The sequence below is a fragment of the Talpa europaea genome (genome assembly GCF_964194135.1).
Source record: "Talpa europaea genome assembly, chromosome: 7".
Lineage (NCBI taxonomy): Eukaryota > Metazoa > Chordata > Mammalia > Eulipotyphla > Talpidae > Talpa > Talpa europaea.
The window spans coordinates 37,749,787-37,773,625 of NC_140074.1; the positions used below are offsets into that span (position 1 = coordinate 37,749,787).

A 23,839-nucleotide genomic window follows, 5' to 3' on the forward strand; every position below is an offset into this window, starting at 1 on the left:
CCCAGTGATTTTTAGGAAGCAAGCAAACTCTTATTTCTTTCTTTTCTTGGACAATTTTATTTCCCTTTATCCATGGGGCTGCTGAAAGTAAGCTAATTTAAAGGGTGATTCCCAGGAGCTGCCTTTTAATCATTTTCACTCTGTTTCTCTCCCTCTTCTCCTCCTTTCCTCCTGTCATCGCAGATTTTTCTATGGTAGAGAGTTATTCACAAATTTAGATAAAAAGCTTTAGGAATGTTCGGCCCTGGATTTTTAGATGCCTCAATCCTCACGATATGGTTCTTTGAATCTCTGCCTTTACCACTTGCCAGGGCTGGTCTGATCTCAGATATCAGCCTTCTTATAACTTTGTCTCCATTGTTTCTGTAATCAATAGTGGGAATTGGTCATTAGTAAACACTGAGCTCAGTAACCAGAAACTGACATCTCTGCTTATTTTGGCCTTTTTGTGAGGTTTGCAGCCCTTTAGTCATTGGTAGAGAGTAGACTTTCATTTAATTGAAATGCATTGAGTGCCATTGTGTGCAAAATACAGGCCCTGAACTATATCACTGTATAAGCTGTTCATCATTACTGCCACCAAAGAGTTTTACAGTCAGATGGAACTTGGAATAGATAAGTAGGTAATTAAGGTATTTTGGGGTCATGCCTGTGCTGAGAACTTCCAGTGCCAGAGGAAATTGGTCTATCTCCCAAAACCACGAAAAGTAATCCAGAGCAAGTGCTGTCCAGTAGACCCTGAAGGTCAAAGTCACTGGAATAGCCTTCTAACTGGGTTCCCACCCCAGTGGGCTCATAACACAGCACAAGGAGTGTTCTCCTGCTCTGGACCCTCCAGTGACTTCCAGCTCCCTTAGAGAAAATACCAACATCCTTAGAGTGGCCTATGACACCATGGGAACTTGCTGGAAATAAAGCACCTTAGTCAACACTACTCTTCGAGTTATCTTATTGGACTGATACAGTAACTCAAGATTCTGTTCTACAACACTGGGTCTGATATGTCTGTTCCCCCCATCATAGAATGGTCAAAGATAAATGGATTAAATTTTAGGAATCTCATAAAGAACCTTTTTACTATATCTGGACCCTCCTTTTAAAGCTCATAAAAAGTGTTTTCTGTGTCAAAATCGCCAAGATATGTAACACTGTTATTTTCCTCCTTGGAAGTATTGTGTGCATTCAATATATTTTTTTAATGTTTCTTTATTTTTGTAGTATTCCATCTGCAGTGAACCTCTAATAGAGCTGTCCAACCCTGGAGCCAGTGGATCCTTGTTTTTTGTGACCAGTGATGATGAATTTATCATCAAAACAGTTCAGCATAAAGAAGCTGAGTTCCTTCAGAAGCTACTGCCAGGCTACTACATGGTAAGTAACTGCACATAATTAAAGCTTCTACTTGAAGTTGAATACTTTCCTTCATGATTTTGTTTCCTATGTTTCTTGCAGTGATTCTTTTGCCTATTTCCTTCTGTTTGGTAAAGTTTATTTTGCATTTAGGTTATACTATCATCTTTGTTGAAAAGTAAAGTAGAACTGAATGATAGAGCTCAGCCTGTTGGCTCACTTAGTGCTGAATTCAAACTATAACTCAACCTTTGGCTACCTGTGTGACTATGAGTAAGCAATGCAACCTCTGAGCCTTAGTTCCTGCAGCCTTTAAAGCCTAGGAAGTAGGGGTCTCCCTGGTGGCACAAGGGGTTAAGTGTCAGCACTATGAAGCTATCTGCAGTTACTGCAGCACGAGTTTGATCCCTGGCCAGGGAGGTGGCCCACATGGCGCAGCAGACCTCTCCTGACTTGCCTGCTGTTCCCCTCAGCAGTGTATTTCAGTAGATCTGCCTGTTCTGCTCCCCTCTCTGTCTCTGGTGAATCCTCACCCCCCACACCTCTGGCCTCACCACTGTTCTTGTATGCATAAATAAATAATAAATCTTTAAAAATAATAAAACCGGGCCTCCCCTGGTGGCGCAGCCGTTGAGCGCTGGGCTGCGAGGCTGCCCGCAGCCTCTGCAGCGCCGGTTCGTTCCCCGGCTGCCGGTGAGGGTCCCACAAAAAAAAAAATTACTATCTTTACTGTATATTAAAAATAGTATCAAAAAATAATAAAACCTAGGAAGTACCTATCTTAAATGGTGGTTTTTATAAAGAGAGGATACAGGATAAAGGAAGCATCCATTGCAAAGCTCTCTGCCCCCAGTAAGTACATGGTAGTAATGCCAGTGGTTAGCATTTATTGAATGCTAAGCTATGTGTTAAACACAACTTTAAGTGCTTTGTGTGTTAACTCATTTAATCCTCATAGCAACCTTGGAAACTATAGTCATTTCCCATTTTATAGATGAAGTAAAGAGAATGTAAGAAACAAGTGCATGGATACGACTACTCAAAAAGCAAAACACCTGAAGAATATAAACCAGATACAAAATTAATATAAATACATAGGATATTTCTGAAATGGTAAGAAGAAAGTGGGAAAAGTAGTTTCCTTAAAAATTTGGAATTTCCTTAAAAATTTGGAAGGATCAACAGTAGTAGAGAGACTTTTCAATATGCATCTATGAATATGTATCTACAACATGCCCGTTAGCAAACTATTTTTAATTTCTCACATACTTGTAAAGTAAAACCAAAATAGATATATCTTTCTTGTTCTTATATTTAAAATGACAACCTGATGGAAGAAAATATTTACCCTCTGGAATAGAAAATAGAATGGAGAAATAATAAATATCCAAATTATATCAAGAACTCCAGCAATGACAAAAACATAAAAATGTGCAAAGGACATTAATGTAAAATTATCTTTGACTTGGCTAAAAATCCATTAAAATATTAAATATTTCTAATAATCAGTGGTATTCAGATTTTTTCAAGCAAGTTTCCAGTTTTCGCCCATTTTTCTGCTTACAAAGATTTACCATTTAATAATACTCAGCACAGCTAAGTGAGAGGAGAAAAATGTAATCTTACAAAGTGTGATTGTAAATTGGTCTGGCCATTTTGGAAGACAGTTTTCAGAAGTTATTAAAATTTAAAATGTTCATCCCTTATAGCTCAACAATTAATTTTCTCTCTCTACTTAAGAGAAGAGTCACATATGGCACTAATCAATTCTTTGCCTGCTTTTAGTTTGGAGCTAATTTGGGGCATTCTATCCATTTTCAATTCAGCCACTTCTAATGCTTTCAGTTTAGAATGATAAAGTTGCTGTTTCAATAAGCTGACTTAAGAACTAGATTAGAAACAGCAAAATTTTAGCAATGACCATTAATAAAGATAACCACATTCCATTTTTAATTATCATGTTAGATTAAGACACATCTTCAGGGGAGGTTATTTTGTAAAAAGAGTTTAAGCACTTCTCCCCTTTTTCTCCTTTTAGAATTTAAACCAGAATCCAAGGACTCTTTTGCCAAAATTTTATGGACTATATTGCATGCAATCAGGGGGAATTAACATCAGGATTGTGGTAATGAACAACGTCCTACCGCGCTCCATGAAAATGCACTTCACATATGACTTGAAAGGCTCGACCTATAAGCGAAGAGCATCCCGAAAAGAGAGAGAGAAATCGAACCCCACATTTAAGGACTTAGATTTCCTGCAAGACATGCACGAAGGATTATATTTTGATACAGAAACATACAACGCTCTCATGAAAACACTTCAGAGAGACTGTCGGGTAAGGAGATGTCACCTTTGTAAAGAATGTCCCCAGTGGACACATGGAATCCCACAGTCCCCAGTCCTGGGGCTGTTCATGCTTTCTTGATGTAAAAGGAATTGGTAGATTTCAAGGGGATTGTCTGGACTCTCTATGGATTTTACTAATAAGCTACATCAGCTTTCTTTGATAAAACAAAACCAAGGTTTTTTTTTTTATTTTCATCCTCCCCTAGGGAAAAGAAATTTAGGTTTAATGCAGTATTAGTAAGAAAGGCCATATACAAATCTTGGAAGAAACAAGATTCTAACCAGAAGTTTAGAGAAATGTACTTAGTGGAACTGATAAATGGATCCCTGGAAATCCACTGTGGAGGCTAAACCATGAGAGGAAATTGTTTTACGTTTGCTGAAATTGTTTCATTCAGATCTAAGTAAGAGGCAATCAGGAGTTAGGTTTGGCTACTAAAGCAAAGGCCATTACATGCAATTTAGCCAGAGTGATTGTCAAAAGTAAGGAGGAACTCAATGGCCTGCAGTCCTTAAGGGGGAAATGTAAGGCAGAAACCAGGGGAGAATTTTTGACATAGTGAATTTACAGAAAGTAGGTCAAAGTTCTTTGGGAGAAAAAGATGAAAATATAACTCTCATGGCTTCTAAAGGATGATAATCACATGATTAACAAATTCTCAGGAATACTGTTTCTTGGCCCAGATGAACTTGGCAGAACCAACCGTCTTAGCAGCTAAGCTGGGCTTAGTGCAAGTGGGCAGAGGCCTGGGGGTGCTGAGTTAGCCTGGACCTCCCCCATGGCAGGGCTTTCTGGAGGATTGGGTAGAACTCACAGGATCTGGTCACTGGGAAATATGGGTTGTGACTTTTGGGGATGTATCTGAGCCTGGACAGATGACCCAAGTTGTTGCAGGGGAGGGGGGATGCTTCTAAGCCAGACCTGAGCTCTCCTGAAGGTAAGCAAGAAAATCTTATCCCCCTCTCACCCCTGCCAGGTAACACAGAAAGTGGGGAATCTTCATTGAGAGACACAGCCCTACTATTTCTGAATTTTTCTTTCTGTGTGTTGTAACATGTATGATTATGCACAAAGGACACACACGTCCTTGAGATTGTTTCAGTAATAGACGTGTTACTCCGCAGTTATTGTTTTTTTCCCCCGCAGTTCTTATTCTTAAGCTACCATTTATTGACTGCAAGGTTAAGACTTTTTAATACATCATTTCATTTAATTCAGCCATGATTTGAAGTCAGTGCTATTCATATTCCCATTTTAATTGATGAATAATTCGCTTCTTAGAGAGGTTAGAAGACCTGTCCTGCGTTACTTAGCAAGTCAGCGGCAGAACCTACACTTATGCTGGTATAAAGCATGCTCTCTCATCAGGTGAAACTTGAGTGTTCTCTGTAAGAATTCTTTTTTTAATGATTTCTTTAGAAGTCAAGGGAAGAACAGTAGGAACCAAGCAAACAGAAAAAATGTCCAGTGATGTTATTCAGATATCTGGTTGGATATGAGTGATTCATGTTTTTCTTTAAAAAAGAAAAAGCAACACACACACACACACATTTCAGTACAAACCTTTTCCTGTGCTTTTTCTACAGGATGTGGGTAAAAAGTGACTCTCAATTCCCCAGAGTTTAGCACAAGCCTCTTCAGTGTTTTAGATTTGCTTTCTTGTGTATGTGCTTTTTGCCTCTTTTTTTAAAATTTTATTTATTTATTTATTTTTTGCTGTCTTCTAAAACCACAGACTTCTATGCCAGAAAACGGAGAAAGGACAAATGTAAAAGAGCCATTACACAGGATTTGTCTGTTTATTAGTGTTTCCTGTGCTCCATGCTGATAGAACAAGGTCAAATATGTCTTTTCATTATGATGTTATCAGGATGAGACCCCGGAGATTAGCCTTTTTCATTTTTTGGAAAATCTGTTGTTCCAATGTATACAAAGTTTGATGTAGAGGTATCCTAAGGCGAACTCTCTCTCATTGCATTTGATCTTGTACAAGACAAAAATTAAGAAACTTCCTTCAATTGCACCCAAAGTTTATTGTCAGAAAGGCTTTTCTCCAGGTGGCATGGGGGAGTTGTTAATGCTGCACTGTGGGGACCCTGAGTCCCTTCTGTGATTTGCTTTGGCTGTGACCAAGACCTCTGTGATCTGGAGTCAGCAGCCAGTTCTCTGAGCCAGGCTGCCTTAGGAAAGTCATAGTTATGGAATGATAGGTCTTTTTTTTTTAATAAATTTTATTTTTATATTCCCCATACAATTTCGACCCCCTTATTTTGACCCCAATCCCTCCCCTCCCTGCCCCCCACCCCCCATAGAGTGTCTCTGGTTCATAGTTGTTTGTTGATTTTGATTTTTACTTTCTTATAGTTATTCTTTTTCCTGGTCCCTTATTTAAGTTTTCTAGATTCCTGCTATGAGTGAGACCATCCGGTATTTTTCTTTTTCTTTCTGGCTTATTTCGCTGAGCAGATCCCTTCCAGCGCCATCCATGTTGCTGCAAATTGCATGTGTTTATCTTTTTTGAATGCTGAGTAATATGGAATGATAGGTCTTAATAGTTAATAGTCATAAGCCTCTTTGCAAAATCAGTGAAGACTGCATTTTCTCAGAAAAATAGCCACCCGTACAATAGTTCCCTTCAAGCTCATGGTCCCTCCACCCCCACCCAAATTGAGATCCCCATCTTACAGCCATGCAGCTTGCATGCTCCCTTTCTAAGTCATTGCCTGAAGGACCAGCTCTCTGGAGGACTGGGTATGCTGGCATTGCCAGGAGCGTCCCTGGCCCTAAAACCTCCCTTGCTTTGTAGAACTGAGCTTTAATGCTGGCTGAGTTTCTGGAGGGACCCAGGGAAGCAGTGAGGTGCCTGCAGGACTGATGCCAGCACCAAAGGATCAGGAATATGTGCTGCTGACATTCCTCTCTCCAAGTGAGACAGCCCTGCTGCTGCTCTAGAAGCAAATCAGTTGGGGGAATGCATTGCTGGCTTGTGAACTAGCTCCATGTTAGGATATACCCTTTCACTCATGTGTTAGATTTGTATTGCAGGCCTACTGTGTGCAACATGCAGTGCATGACCTCCATTTTTATGGAGGGTAAATTCAATGTTAATGTTCTAAGGTATTGTGAGGATCAGAATAAGTGACCTCATAGTTGTATTTTGAAGGACACAAGAAGCAAGAATTCTCCAGGTAGAAAGCTATATCTAGGAAGAGAAAATAATTTAAAGTAGGCATGAAGTAGCATGATGCAGTCTAAGAACAAGAGATCTTTGGTGTCAGTGAAGTTAAGAGTAAAGGAAAGAAAAGCAGACAGCAGCCAAATAAAGTCAAAAGACCCTTCTGGTGGTGCCAGGATCCTCTTAAAGGCTTAGAAGTGGCAAATCCAAAAATCTCAGACCTTTGGACTCCAACTTTTCTCTTGTTCCCAGACACAGTAAGCCTCCTTAGTTCTTGCTAGCCTCCTATTTCTTCCAGAAGCTTCTTTCATATTTTGGCTTGATATCTCAAACCCCAGAATTCCATTTCCAGAAGATAAATGCATGATGCATTGACCCATCTTAGCCTATGTGTGTTGTTCCCTGTTCCATACAAACTGTCTTCCTGATTCCCAGTCAGTGTTGCTACTTCCAAACCCTACACCTACCTCATCCCATGGTGAATCCTCTTAACAAATGCCATCTTCCCCTGGCATCGCTGGAACAGCCCCCCCACTTCTGTTTCCTGGGCTCTCCTACCCCAGCCAGCCTTGTATCCTTGTCTGTAAGCCAGCCCCCTGTGATTGCTCATTCCAGACATCCCATTGTCCCCTTGGAACTCTTCTAGAAAATGAACTTGCTTTATGCTTCACCAGTGTTAAACCCTCTTTCACACAGGTTTCAAACAAAGAGCTCTTTCCAGAAGCCAGGATCCAGACTTGGATTCTTCCCAATCGCCCCCCCACCCTTATTACTGTTCCCTATAGGCTATGGATGGGGGTAAAGGAAATGTCAATATTGGGTTCCCTTTGTGGAAGCATATTTCCTCCCTTGGCCTTACCCTCTGCCTTCTGTGACACCTGTCTAAACCCACAGGTGAACTTGGCCCAAGGGAAGAGTTATGACAACAAGAATACTGTGAACACATAGGTCACTTGCTATCAAAACCAGGAAGTAGGATTTATTTGAACCATCCCATACTTTCCCCAAGCTTGTCCTGCTCTCGGTGTTTCTTCGTCCTCTAACCCTACGCCTACTCCTCTTGCTGTCTTCCCTAACCCAGGGACATAGCCATCATGTCGTCAGGTGAAAGCTACTTCAAAGCTACCCTTTCCCTCCTCCTTTCCTCCCTTTTTCACAGTCCATAAATTACCATTTCCCATCCAGTTAACCTCCTAAAGAATTCTTGGATCCGCCCCCTCTTCTCCAGATGCACAGCTACTGCCTTTATTGAAACCCTGATTCTTCATCCCTTAGGACTTTACAGTAACCTCTTTACTAGCTTTCAGCATCGTTGCTTTCTCACAGATACCCCAGGGCTGCCCAATGGTCCTCTGATCAGAAAGCCACCAGTTCCTTAAGAAATTTTAAGAAAATAAATCATTTTTAAAACCAGAAAGATCCTCTGGGTGCCATTCCCCACTGCCTTTGGGACAAAGCCCATGCTTTCTAGCTTGGAGGATTCAGCTCCCACCTGGTCTGGCCATTTGCACCTTCTCCAGATGCCCCTTCGGCTTCCTTCTGTGGCTTGTCTCCCCTTCTCCTGGACCACCCCCACTTTTCTGGCCACTCTGATCTACCAGATACATTCTCTAGAGGTTCTGGTCCTTTCATGGAGGCCTCCCCCTTCCGGATGTCCTTCCCCTCTCTCCTTGGCCTGGCCCTCGCCTGCTCATGTCAGGACGGCACGGCCGTCCTCCCCTCGAGACCACGATGCTGTGGTGCCCCAGGCAACCTGGGTTTCCCTCTCTTCAGTGGGATTTAACACACTGTTTATTTGTTCACTTGTAGACCCTTGAGCCTGAGGATCAAGCCGTAATCTCTGTATCTGTGTTGCCTGCTAGTTAGAAAATGTTTATGGAAATATTTATTTGAACAAAGGAAGAAATACAATGGACCATCTGATGATAAGGATAGACAGGTTTAGGTCCATTTCCCCAGAAATTTAGTTTTGCCAACTCTTGTGTACCTACTTGTCCTTTAAATTCTGCCTGTTTTCGAGGACGTATCCAGTTTTACTGCAATGCCTACCAAATACGGCATTGAGAATTTAATGAATCAGACCATCTCCATTTTGAATCATTTGGGATTATTTGAAAAATTGTACTGATGCCTATTGAGTCATTTTTGTAGCAAAAGTATATTCATATTTCAATTTTTTTACTCATAGAAACAATGTTGTAAAGAAGCCATTGGGCTTGATTTTACTTAATACTGACCTCTGTCTGCTTTAGGTATACATGCCATCTCCCCACCTAGACCGAAAGTGTCTTTTAGGCCAAAGCTCATTCCTTAGACCTCTGTGCAGTTGTAGCATCTCACTTACTGTATATACTCAGTACAGATTATAAGATTGTGATAAGTCTTTTGCACTGAGAATTTATGTGTTAATTTTTGAAGCACAATTGGGAACTGTTTTTATAGTCATTTTTAATTTACTATAATTATTTCTTCTCTGACATTAGGTATCTATGAAAAGTCTAAGGAGTCCCATATCATTTAATTAATTTGATAAATTATTATATCCTGCAACATTTGTTGATAACTCTGGGGGAATGACATTGACATAAAGTTTATTAGAGAATACTTGTGTTTACAATCCAAATATTTCTTATTCCTTCAAGTAGGAGTCATAACAGACACAGTCTTGGTAATTAATCACCTTAATGACTTATTTTACATTTATTATTTTTGTTGAGCAGCAAAGTTATTAATTTTTGAAGAGTAAGGAAAGCAATTTTCTTTTTTCATACAAATGTCTGTCACTATAATATTAATAGGTTCTCAGAATTTAATGAAACCAGTCTTAAGAATATTGAGACTTTTTGATATGCAAACTGGGGTCTTTCTTCCTAATTATATATTAGGCTCTAAGTTTGTAGCTCAGAGTCTTCTCAGCTATGGGCACACCTCTATGGGTTACAAGATAGGTTTGCTTTTCTAATATTTAATTTAGCACTATGCTAGTACTTACCCTTAGCTATAATTTTGTCTAGTATTAATTTTATTTTGCATTTAGTTTAGATAGTTTCTTTTCTTTTTCTTATGTTGTGTGCCTTTCTAGTTATCATAAAGGAGGAAAAAAATGCCTCAGACCTAAAAGAAACAAAATGTGTATCTCTTATTGAGGACAGTTGCTCTTGAAGCTATTTCCTTTATCAGTGAGGAACTGAAGTTGGATGAGATATGAGACAGGCACAGGGGTATCATCAATTCCACATTCTATACCATTCCTTGAAAAAGGTATAGATAAATTCACTGGCTTTCAAATCGTGTTTTACAAACACTGTAATCCCAGGGTATATTTGATTTGTTCAGTTGTTCTAAATTATGAGTTTTGCTAACTATAATATTAATTCAATACCATAGCAATATAACCATAAAGTTGGTGAGCAAATAAATAAAGTAAAATCAACTCATAGAATCAAAGATCATTTGAACTGGGAAGAATCATAGAGTTCCTGGAAAGCAGTGGAACAATACCTTCCACACTCTAATCTGAAAGAAAATTATTTTGGGGCCTCCCCGGTGGCGCAGCAGTTGAGCGCTGGGTTGCGAAGCTGCCCACAGCCTCTGCAGCGCCGGTTCGATCCCTGACTGCTCCCCGGCCACCGGAGGAGGGTCCCACATGGCGCGCAGACCTCTCCTGCCGCCCGCTGCTCCCCTCAGCAGTGTACTTCAGTCCTTCTGCCTGCTCTGCTCCCCGCTCTGGCTCTGGTGAATTCTCTCACCCTCCCGCGCTTCTGACTGTACCCAGTGCTTGTATAAATAAATAAAAATAAATCATTAAAAAAAAAAGACAATTATTTTGGACGTAGATGTCTGTGCCTACCCAAGCCAGATTTCCTCGTGAGAATAGAAATACATTATCATGTATGCAAGGATTTTAAATGTTTCCTACCTTTAAATCCACTTTTATAAAAAAAATTTGAGATAATCATAGATTTACATGTATTTGGAAAAAAATAATAGAGATGTCATCAGCCCTTCACCTAATTTTCCCAGTTGGTAACATCTTCTGTGGCCTCAGTACAAAGTACAATCAATAGACCTTTTTCAGATTTCACCAATTTTACCTACACTCATTTGTGTGTATCATATCATTTTATGCACGTTCATGCATATGTAGGTTTATATAGAAAATATAGAAAAGTTCCTTCACAAAGATGCCTAATGGTACTCTTTTATATATAGCCATGGCCACCCTCACCATCCCTCCCTGCTCTTTCGCAGCCACCAACTGTTTTCCATGTCTATAATTTTATCATTTAAAAATGGCATAGAAGTGGAACCTTATAGTATGTAACCACTGAGATGACATTTTCACGCTGCATAGTACCCTTGAGATTCATCCAAGTCAATGTAGCTAGCTATAGTCTGCTCCTTTTATTGCTAAGTGAGCTTTCATGGTATGGCTGTACTATACCACAGCTCAACTACTCACCAGCTGAAGAATATTTGGGGGTTTTTTTCTAGTTTTTCACTATTAGAAATAAATGCTATGAACATTTGCATACAAGTTTTCACGTAAGTTTCATAAATTTTATTTCTCTGGGATAGATGCCCCAGTGCAATTGCTGTGTTTTACAGAAAGCATGTTCAGGTTGTAAGAACAACATGCTCTTTTTCTAGAGCAGCCGTAACATTTTAAGTTCTCCCCTGCAATGTATGGGTGAGAGATCTAGTTTCTTTTCTGCCTCACCAGCATTTGCTATTGTCACTTTTTTATTTTAGCCATTCTGATATGCATGTATTTAAGTCTCTTGTCAAAAAATTACTTCAGTGTATGCTCCAGCAAAGTAAAAGATAAATCCATTAAATAAGCAATTTGAGGATATAGGAAAGGATGTTGAAAAAAATGAAACAAAAACTTACAGTTAAGTCACTTTTAGAACTTCATGCAATTGATAAGGATTCTTAAGGAGAGGCTTAATATGCAGATTTTAGCATATGTGTGCCTAATAAGCATTTTGATAAGACTCCATGCTCACAGCACTTCATCTTGCTCTATCCCATATCACTACATTTCTACATTATATTGTAATTATTTGGGTACATGTTTTATTTGCCTACCAAAATCTACAGAAGCTGTGTGACTTCATTTTCCATCCTTACATTCTCTGAACAGAACAGCAGTTTTCTCAGTGTTAGTGTTTAGATGAAGCCTATGAGATGACAACAGCAAACATTTTAGAAATGATGAATCTTACCTAATCAAGAAACATATTAAGAGCAGGCTCTAGTAATTGCCCACCCACAATTTGGTATGAAAACAAGCCAGAGTAGGGCCTCCCCGGTGGCGCAGCGGTTGAGCGCTGGGTTGCGAAGCTGCCCGCGGCCTCTGCGGCGCCGGTTCGATCCCCGGCTGCTCCCTGGCCACCGGAGGAGGGTCCCACATGGCGCGCAGACCTCTCCTGCCGCCCGCTGCTCCTCTCAGCAGTGTACTTCGGTCCTTCTGCCTGCTCTGCTCCCTGCTCGGGCTCTGGTGAATTCTCCCACCCTCCCGCGCTTCTGACTGTACCCAGTGCATGTATAAACAAAAACAAAACAAACAAACCAGCAAACAAATAAATAAAGCATGCCTCTATAAAAAAAAAAAAGAAAAGAAAAGAAAACAAGCCAGAGTAAATCATATTAATGATGTGGACAAAGTTCATTTGCATTGCTCATTTGACCAATGTGTATTAATGACCAGTAAATTGCAACTATGTTGACCTCTCAGTCTACTCAGTTATTTATTGAGGTGGTGCTTGGTGTCCACATTTAAAACAAACCATACAACACAGCTGTATGATTGTCCAGCCTTTGCCAGTTACTGTGGCTTTTTTTATCTCTGGTGCTGATGTGTGATGCAAAGGAACTCCTGCTACCAGAAACAGAAAGGACAATATGGTCAGTACAAGAAGTTTCAGATTTAGTTACAAAAATCAAAATATTTTATGTTGTTGTTCATGATTTTCTAAGAAAGGGATATCTCAACTTGTTCCAGACAAGTCATTCTCAAAATTTTGCAAAGCTAGCTATTCCAGGTCATGGTATATAAAGGAGGGTTTTATCTTAGATACAACCGATAGGTCCCATTTTAAATGTACATGTATATTATATAATCATAAAACACATATAGACAATGCAGTACTTAATAAGTGGTTTCACAGACAGTAAAGACACAGTTCCAAAGCTGAGTTCATCCGAAGGTTGGTTCAGTTAATGTGTATTTTTTTTTAGAGATTTATTTATTTATTTATTTATTTATGCAAGCACTGGGTACAGTCAGAAGCGTGGGAGGGTGAGAGAATTCACCAGAGCCAGAGCGGGGAACAGAACAGGCAGAGTGATGAAGTACACTGCTGAGGGGAGCAGCGGGCATGGCAGGAGAGGTCTGTGTGCCATGTGGGACCCTCACCGGCAGCCGGGGATCAAACCGGTGCTGCAGAGGCTGCAGGCAGCTTTGCAGTCCAGCGCTCAACCGTTGCGCCACCAGGGAAGGCCCTCAGTTAATGTGTATTATGGATTTGCTCAGAGCCAGGCAGTGCTTAACATTATAGGCTGAGTCTCTCCTTAATCCTCTCAACAGCCCTGCAAAGTGAGTGGTGTGATTCTCTTTTGACAGATGAAAAAGTGGAGGCTAGGGAGAGGTTAAGCTTCCCCTGGTCTGCAGAGCTTATGGTACTGGCTCCTAGATTTACTCTTAGGTCTCTCTGACTCCAGAACACATGTTCTTTCATCAGTACACTCTCCTGCAGAAGCTTGTAGGTGTAATGGGAGAAAGTCTGCTGAAATGAAAACCTTAAGGTAATAACACAGATAGATACAGACAGGATGGGCTGGGAGTGCCCGCTGATGGGTTCTCTAGCTCTGACAAGGAGCTTTGGACAAAATGCTGTAGGAGTTAAGGATTCTATCAAAGTATAAAACTTGGTTTGGACAGGGCAATGAGTTAATGAATTCTTGTAGCTTACTTCAAGGAAGAAGGGAGAGGGGAAAATAATTGAGTGCTAAGTGAGTTTAGAACACAAAGTAAAATTTGTAATCCAAACACTTAATTTTAAAAATATAATGAAAATATAATGAGGGCCTCTCTGGTGGTGCAAGGGGTTAAGCACCGCACTATGAAGCTATCTGCAGCCTCTGTAGCATGATTTCGATCCCTGGCCGGCCAGAGAGAAACCCACATGGCGCAGCAGACCTTTCCTGTCTCATCCACTGCTCCCCTCAGTGTATTTATTTCAGTCAATCTGCCTGTTCTGTTCCCCACTCTGTCTCTGGTGAATCCTCTCACCCTCCCCTCATCTCTGGCCTGTACCCCAGATCTTGTATGCATAAATAAATAAATCTTTAAAAAAAAAAAAAAGACAAGTATAATGAAGCCCATTGACAGTTGCCAACTGTTACCAGCATGTGTGCATATGAAATCCTATTAACTTAAAAAACAAAATTTCTTTCTCAGAAATGTGATGGTTACAGTGGAGTTGATTGTTTTCCAAAGATTGTTTTTCAGTCTTGTGGAGAGGGAGATCAGGGACTAGATAGATGTTTGTGATTGAGTCCTGTGTGAACAGCTTTGGAAAATTCTCATTAACTGAAAATTTGAACATTTATTTATCAAGCCAGTGGAGTTTTTTAACCCTCGCTTCAAACCAAAGAAATGTTATTACCATACATTTGAAGGGTGTGGTCTTATATCTCTAAGTCATAGGGCTGTAAACAAATCTTACCTCAAAAACTCTATTAAAAAAATGGAATATTACTAAAATTTCTATGGAAGGAATAGAAATAGGAGACTGAAAGTTTCTTCTCAGGGATAAGAAGTAGACTCCTTTCTTCTTTTTTTTTTTTCCCCTAAGAGAAATACTGCCTAGAGAATTTAAGTATTTCCTGAGATGGTGGTTATGTGTCTGCTAGCTTTCAATTTAAGTGACCTGTCACACAGAAATATAAATATACAATAAATCAACTTCGTGGAGGCTAAAGGCTTTTGGTTTATGAAATAAAGTGCTGCTATATCTAGTGTATTAGGATTTCCTGCTTTTGTATAGAAAAAAAAAAAAACTACTTTGATTTTGTAAATGACCCTAAGGCTAGAGGTAAGGTCAGTGTAGGCCCCAATAGGAGGAATCACAAAGTGCCGCAAGGGAGGGACCAAAGGAAATGAAATGTCCCCAGGATTGCGCCTCTCCCTATTGGGAATCCTGGGAAACTAGAAACCAAGGCTGTGAGCAGGAAGGGGAAGTTGCCATAGGGGGGCCATGACAGTAGCAACCTTGGCTTTGAGGATGTGTCTGAAAAGGCTTTGAGGTTGGCGGTGTGTATCCGGTTGTGGGTACCAGTATAAGTCAGTCACAGATGACTGTGTGAAATAGAGGATTTTTAATCCCCAACCAAAGGAGACAGAGGGGTGGCAAACCCTAGCAACTTACAAAATGGAGTTGGGACTCCAAGCTTAGGAGAAACTTCTGGAACCCAGTGAAGAACTTAATTACAGACTTAAAGAGTGTTTTAGAGTTTCCAGGGTCTGGGAAAATGTTACCAAGTTTAGAAATGGTTCAGAAAATGCCTTGTGGTATGTTACCAAGCTTATGTGTTCTTGTTAAACATGACTTTATTCCCCACCCCCCACGCCCACCCCTGGAAGTTTACTGGAAACAGTTTAAAAGGGGGAAGTTGGTTTGATTTATTTTGTTCATCCCACATACAGCGCTCATTCAGAACACCCAAGGTGCTGAGGAACGGTACCACTATCACCTCCTTGTGAAAGCAAGGCCACATGTTAGTCATAGTCCTTTCCAAACAGAGCAGCACATTAGACTCCCCAGAGGCTTTAACTCATGCATGTAATTCTTCATGCAGCTTTGAAGAATCCTCATTAATTATAGAAATTGAAGATTTATCAAGCCAGTAAAGTTTTTTAACCCTCTCTTCAAATCAAATGTATTGTTATTACCATATATCTGAAGGGTGTGATCCTGTACCTCCAGGTCATAGACAAGGCTGCAAACAGTCACTCCCCCGCAAAGTGAACAAGTAGTCTTCCTTCCTTCAAAGACATTTTTAAATTTAGCATTTTGCAAGGAAGCTTAACTTTCTCACTTTTGTCCCTCAAAATTCAGCATTTCTCTATGGTTCTGCATTTTTCTAAAGCTCTATAGGAGAATTTCTCCCTCCTAAGAGTAAAATGGCCTAGAACAATGTTAGTAATGAATTTATATATTAAATTTCAACTTTTTATTTAAAAAATGATATACATGTGTCCTTTTCTACATGTGTACTTCAAAGAACTATTTAAAAAGGGATAAGCAGTCCACTGGATAGATCAGATGTCAATAGTTATTAGGGATGCAGGAAGTTAATACCCACTGTTTATTTGAAATATCCTCATCCAGCCTGAATATGAGCCTGGCTGGAGTCCGCATCTCATTTACTTCCTCCCTTCCTTTCTCCACATGAAGCCTTCATTTGTGAATTTTGCCCATATTCAGCCAGCCCCAGCTGTTCCAAAGACAAAGTGTTCTAGATGCCAACTCACCATTCGCTTCATCTCCACAAGCACCTAATGGTTGGTCTTAGATGATGATAGGTATTCTCTGGAGGCAGAGATTCGCCATCTTCTATTCCTCTTTCTGAAAAAGCCATCCAAATTTTTAATACTAGCCATTACAGAAGAAATGTCAACAACCCAGTTTTCAAGGAACACAAAAATCCAGTGATTCCATGTTATACATTTACTTCTCTACTCTCAGTGAAAGGGAAAGGTAGCTTCTTAATTTTCTACAACTACTCTTGCTCACTAGAATTTACTTCCCCTTAGACTCACCAGCTAATAATATTGTAGTTTCTTCTGGTTTACTACATATTTTGTACCTCAAGCGCTCACCCTCATGCTGAGTGAGGTGGAGTTGAGCTATGTAGTCTTCCACACTGTTATATAGACTTTAATTTTGACAGGCTACATACATTATTATTAAAATAAAATGGTCCAAGACCACCCCCAATGTATTTCTGGTGATAATTCCCACTATTCAGGTCAGCACTTCTTAAAACTCACCCTATAGGTAGGTACCTGCTGTTCTTCTTAAGTTAGAGGTTTTTCAGTGGTCACTTTCCTAGACCTAAGAATCTTCCTGCCTGGTAGAACTTTTTGTGTTCTCAGAGCATGAGTCAGCTTGATTTCTCTTGCTTCTGACCAGCACAGAAATCTCAGTTGACAAATCCCACTTTATATTCCTAACAAATTAATTAAATATCATGATGCAGTAAAGAGTTTTGATTTCTTCTGCATAAGACCTGGAGCTAAGTCCATTGGAAGCACAAAAAAATGAACAGAATATAGTCTTTGTCTCTAAGAAATCCAGCACCTAAACTTTATTTTTTTTTATTTTTTTTTATTGTTTTTTTTTTTATAAATTTTATTGTTATATTCCCCATACAATTGCAGCCCCCCCATTCTGACCCCAATCCCTCCCCTCCCGCCCCCGCCCCCCTAAAAGTGTCTCTGGTTCATAGTTTTTTGTTGTTTTTGATTTTTGCTTTCTTATAGTTATTCATTTTCCTGGTCCCTTATTTAAGTTTTCTAGATTCCTGCTATGAGTGAGACCATCCGGTATTTTTCTTTTTCTTTCTGGCTTATTTTGCTGAGCATGATCCCTTCCAGCGCCATCCATGTTGCTGCAAATTGCATGTGTTTATCTTTTTTGAATGCTGAGTAATATTCCATGGTGTATATGTACCACATCTTCTTGATCCAGTCATCTATTTTTGGGCATTTGTGTTGTTTCCAAAGCTTAGCTATTGTAAACAGCAGCACCTAAACTTTAAATCCAAACCATCAAAGACTTATTTATAGTGAACAGTTTCCCATTCTTCTTACTCTTGTCCATTAAAGTAAAGTGGAGAGGAGAAGGGTGTAAATTTTCTTCTTTACCTGGAGAAGCATTTCATCAAAGGTGTTGGACAATAGCTGACAGAAATGAGGATTCCAGAATTTCACCTCGTACATTGAAATGGATGTGGGAACTTGCACCAGCCTGGCCTCTGGGTCTCACTGGGCAACCGGTCAGTCCCTGAGCTCTTAAGTTAAGCCAAAGTGAAGCATATCATTCACAGTGAAGACAACTAGAAGATATAGCATATAATTGAATGAACTTGGCAACTTTAATGTATTATTTTTGATATATTTTTATAAAATAATAAGATATATTTATTTATGGAAACAGAGTGTCTATAAAGAAAAAAGCTACAGGGCCTCCCCAATGGTGCAGTGGTTGAGCGCTGGGTTGCAAAGCTGCCCGCAGCCTCTGCAGCGCCGGTTCGATCCCCGGCCACCGGGTGAGGGTCCCACATGGCGCGCAGACTTCTCCTGCCGCCCGCTGCTCCCCTCAGCAGTGTATTTCAGTCAGTCTGCCTGCTCTGCTCTCTGCTCTGGCTCTGGTGAATTCTCTCACCCTCCCATGCTTCTGACTGTACCCAGTGCTTGTATAAATAAATAAATAAAAATCTTTAAAAAAAAAATCTACAAAATTCATCCATGTAGAAGCTGATGAATATATAAATATTCACCAATAGTCTTTCAAAATGATAGATGGCTATTTCTAATAACTCTAAGAGAAACAGAGGACACGAAACCTTAGGAGGCCCTGAGATGTGTTTCAGAGCAGGGCCACCTTCTTAGGGCAGCACCAAGCACCTGGATACTTACAGGATCTTTGCAGTCGACTCAGCCTGTCATGCACAGGCTAGGAAGCCCCTTTACAAAGGCTTCCTAGAGGGAAATGTGATATTCTCACCAGGCTCAAGCTCAACCTAGTTTATATCAAAACAAGCCTTTTATCTGCCGTTTAGCTGTGTACCTAGAAACAGTAAACTAAAAGTCTGTGTAAATAACAGCTTGGTTTTTACCCTTGACACAGCGTGTGTAAATACCTCTGGTTGAGAGGTTTAAAAACACTGCAGACCTTTATCTTTATTTTTCTGACAACAAAGAGCACATAATCACAGTAAATGCTTTCAGTACTGATGATCCTTCACAAGCATAATCATGAAGTGAAGGATCAAGTTCTTATATTTAATATATTTTCGTATATGTGCTGTCAAAGTGAACACCATGTTCTTACATTTACGATATTAAATATAGAGGTCTGCATTTTTTGCTGCTTAACATTTGGGGTTTTACTTGTTAGTTCACATAAAACGCATAGAGTACATACCCATTTCCATTGTGTTCAGAGTGCATAGCAGGAAACCCAAGTAAAACAAGCCTCTAGTGAGCAGAGCAGGCTTCTGTGTATGATAGGAGAAATGTAGTGTGATCCGAGTTCAAACTTCATTCCATAGAGCGATACTGATAAGGTGCTTGGATTTTCACAGGGCAAATGTGTTGCCAACATTTTATTAAGATCATGAGTATAATTTTCATGGAGGTAAAAACTGAGATAGCTTTGAAAATACAGTAAGGTATGTTATAAGACATATAACGTGTAAGATGTTTATGTTACAAGGACCTTCCAGAAGAAAGAGGAAGAGCAAAAACATAGAACCTCCTATCTTCATTGCACATTTAGGAGCAATTAAGGAATTCCAGTTTGACTAGGCTGGGAGGTACCTCTAGGCAGGTCCAGGAACAGAGAGAAGTGGCCATCATCATAAGGACCATGATGTCACCTGAGCAGTTGGAGAAACTGAAACTGTAAGTAGGGTATGATGTGACCTGGTCAAGCAGGAATGTCAGGAAAGGATCAGGAAATCAAAAAGGGAAGTTGAAATCAAAACATTAGAGAGGAAAATGTTTTGATAATTGAAGTTACAAGATTGGATAAGTTAGTGAAAGGAAAAGGAATCATGGAGTCTGAAATCCACATTGGAATTATTTCAAATAAAAGAGAAAAGTGAGGTTTCAGAACTACTTTGGGGGATATAAGAATTTAGGTTTGCAGTGAGACAGTATACAGAAGTTTAGAAATCTCCAGACTGCCACTGAAAATATAAAGGAGCTTAAATGCTAAAGATAACATTTTCAGAATTACATGTAGAGAAATGATAGTTGGAATCTAGCCCTAGATTGTCTACCTGTCCCCTGAACTTTCTACTTGTCCCCTGAACTTTCTCTCCCCTGCTGCCATTCACATTCAAGTGTCACCACCCCTTACCTAGACAATTAAAATATTCCCCAGGCAAAAGTAGGAGTCCTGTATAGGGTATTTCCACAGCTCCCTGATTTTTCCTTGTAGGCCTTATTCCAATCTTTAATTTAGACTTGTATAATTTTGAAGAGGGTATAGCGGTCAGTTTTATTTACCCCTGAAGATCCAGCTTCCACGGTACTGAATACAGATAAGACACTCAACTATTTTTTTTCCCAACACAAGAATAAATGGATGTCACACTGAAAAGCAGAGAAAGAAAAGAGCTGAAGAAAGAATTTTGTTGAATATCTTTAGGGCATGAAAGCAAGAACCAATTAGGAAGGTAAAGAACCAAGAGCTGGTATGGCCAGTGTAGCCAAGGGAGTGTGGAAACTAGAGGTGGAAGGGTCAGCCATAATTGATTCTATAGCAGGGAAGTAACAGCAAAAATAAGAATAACTCACATTTATTGGGTGCTTTCTCTATGCCAGTTACTGTCCTAATGTGGTTGAACTTAGTCTTCATAATAACTCTGTGAGATACATGTCCCTATTATCTCAGTTTTACAGATGAGGATAAAAGGCCCAGAAAGGTGAATACTTTGTCCAAAGACAGACGAGAGCCAGCAATCAGACAGGCTACCTGGCCCACAGCGTGGACTCTTTACTGCCCTGCAGCCACTCTGGCTTTTTCTAATAACAGGACAGAAAAGAGTTTACAGGGGCTAACCAGCATGGCACAGACAATGGAAAAGAAGGACTGGGCCACTCTTTATGACCTTGAGTGATGAAGAGAGGACAGCAGTGCCTGTCATTCTAAGTTAAGTCTCCCAGTTAGGTCATCACACCTGCAGAAACTATGTAAGAGAGATATCACCAGCCACGAGCACCTGGTGCACATGCTTTTATTTCAGGAACAGATAGTTTTGATCCCTACCTTAGGATATTGTGCCAGCTGCCTTGACATTGACTTTTTTTTTTTTTTACTACATTCCTGTATTATTAACTTAAAATAGTCCTGAAAGAGAGATTTTATAGAGAGAAAGAAAAAATCTGGCTTTGACAATAAAAAGCATATTCCAACTTGCTTTCAGTTTTACATACATCTATGAATCATTCCTGCTTTCCTTTTTCACAAGTAGGGAAGTAAAGTCTTCTCTAAGCTTGATAGAAAGGCACCTGGATTTGCATTGCAACTAGTATTTTGCATAGCAAATGCTCAGTACAGAATCCAATAGCAACAGTGAGGCCAGGTAGATGTTCTAGGGGAAAAAATGTGCGTCTCAGGGACAAACCAGACTGATTGCTGTCTGTCATGTTGCATAAAGTGGCACAATCTCAACCTTCTCACATGTTAAGATTTTGGCAGATTTATCAATTCCTGCAATTAAAGAACTGGGAGGAAATGAGTAACAGAACCATTTTGTTCCTAATTGATGCAAGTCTGCAATGCACGTGACTAAAATCTGTTCCCAGAATTTTTTATTACAGAAGTTTTCTAATTCGATTTAAAATATATGCCTATATATTTATCTTTTTCTTCCCAAACCCTTTTTTTTATGGCTGAGTACTTTCCCTAATCCAAAATCCAACTATCATGGTTAACTTTTTAAACAATGAAAATTGAATTTATTCTTTTGAAGCTTTTCACTCTGAAAGTAGGATCCTGGCCTCCTAAGGCACTGTTCCGGGATACTGGTAATTCAATTTAAGATCAGTCTTTTTTAAAAAATTTACTGCTGGTTTTTTCTTAGTTAATTCCCTTGAAGTTTTTCTTAAAATAAACCAGCACAAATATTTGACCACTTCAAGACCACAGCCTGACTTCTTATCAATGATGAAATGATCACGCTCTCTCTGACCTGACCTTGGCAGGAAGAGACTGCAAGTACAAACAGTTCAAGTTGAATAGTGTATTAAGCAAATTTATTTTATAAAGCTTTTTCACAAGCAGAGTTAATTTATGAACATTTTGCAGAGAAAAGTGAAATAAACATGATGCCGAACAGGCATCCCTTTCAGGCTCTCTGCTCCTAAGTTACTCCGGGTAGGCTGTTGGGAAGACTCAGGGTGTTGTCACAGGGTCTGATCTGCTTTGGAAGCCAGTTTGCTGCTTTGGAGGAAACATTTACCAATGGGTAGTTTCGACTGCAGGGTACAGGTTGTGATTTTTGTCCATTGAAAATCAGACTATCGCCTCAAACAGATCATTACATACTCCCTTTATAACCCATTGATTAGAATTACCGTGTCAACAGACCTTTTCCTGTTCAATAGCCAAGCAATACCCTGCTGTTGAAACTGGTGCGTTGTCATATACTGGTGTCCATATACTGGTTAGTAGTGACACTACTAACCCAGAGCTTTTAAAAGATCAGGACTTGCCAAAAGGGCACCAGTCCCCAGGTTAGAAATGCAGCCCTATCTTTGTTGACATTTTATGTTTTTTTTTTTTTTAAAGAGTCACTGCAGGAGTGTTTACTTTCAAGCTAACACCTGTAATCTCTCACACAGTGTATGAGCCATGAGTCCCCATGTGTTCTAACCGGGATGATGATAATTGAGCATGTAATCGAGTGTTTCTCTGTACCAGGAATTTTTCTAGGCATTTTGCCTACATTATCATATTTAATTTTACAAGTACCTAGTATAATAGGTAATACTATCACTGTTTTATGGAAGAAGAAACTGAAACATCAGGAAATGTAATTTGCCTAAGGTCACAGAGTCCATGCTCTTTGTCCTCCAGGTCCTTCTCCCTGAGAAGGGAAGGACTAGCACAGATAAGTGTGAGCAGGAGAATTGGCATCTGCAGATGGTGATCATTCTTCACTGTTTCTAGAAGCACTGTGGATGGGCACTAATCCCAAAGCACCCTTTCAGTGTGGTAGAGAGCAGGAATACTAGATCCTTCTACACTTGTTTCTGTGTCAAGAAAGCATCCAGTGTCTCAGTGTTTTCTTTTAAGAGAATGAGCCATTGGCAGCCCTGACACCAAACTGTCTTGATTATTTTTTTCAACTCCGTGCTACCTTATGGTGGGTTAAGGCTCTAATTAACCTCCATGGAGAAGCAACTGGTGGGTCTGATGCTGATTGGGTCAGTGGTGGGGAGCTTGTCCTATTACCCTTCCTTCCTCCTCCAGTCTTGATGTCACTCGTCTTTAGGGAAGGGAGACTAGTTGTACATTGCTATCCAGCTACTCCGGTCTCTTAAGTCAAAGGACAGAAAACCTAATTTAAAAGGAAACCTGCACTTTTATGATTATGGCAGCACTATTTACAATAGCTAAGCTATGGAAACAACCTAAATTCCCCAAAACAGATGAATGGATCAAGAAGATGCGGTATATATACACAATGGAATGCTACTCAGCATTCAAAAAAGATAAACTCTTTTTTGGCAAAATAGATGGAACCTGGAAGGAATTATGCTAAGCAAAATAAGTCAGAAGGAAAAAGAAATAGTGGATAGTTTCACTTACAGGAGGAATATAGGGAAACTGAACAAAGGTCAGGAAAAAGACAAAACTTGCAAACTGACCATAGATCTGAGGCATAAAGGAGGGAAGTGGGAGGAAGAGAGGGTCATAACAGGGGAGGGAAAAGCACAAGGAACTATGGGATGGATCACAGGTGCTGTGGTGGCGGGATAACTAGGGGGACTACCCCTGAGATAAGAAATCAAATATTGTACAAAAATAAACAATGCTGCAAGAAAATAATGATTAAAAATTTAAAATATATATCACGTTGAACTCTTAGGGTCCTATTTCAATAAAATCATCACCTAATTGAAAAAAAAAGAAAGTTCAATGGTTCAAACCTTTTAA

At 39.8% G+C, this 23,839-nt stretch overlaps 1 protein-coding gene across 1 annotated transcript in view; it reads left to right on the top strand.

Moving 5' to 3' along the window:
* PIP5K1B (phosphatidylinositol-4-phosphate 5-kinase type 1 beta) overlaps window positions 1–23,839 on the top strand; it is a gene marked incomplete at both ends in the record, with an annotated part of 172,474 nt that overhangs the window by 77,855 nt on the left and 70,780 nt on the right. The window contains 2 exons of the mRNA XM_084237780.1: window positions 1,219–1,371; window positions 3,389–3,688. Coding sequence (XP_084093906.1) covers window positions 1,219–1,371; window positions 3,389–3,688 — 453 coding nt within the window. The remainder of the gene's footprint in view (window positions 1–1,218; window positions 1,372–3,388; window positions 3,689–23,839) is intronic.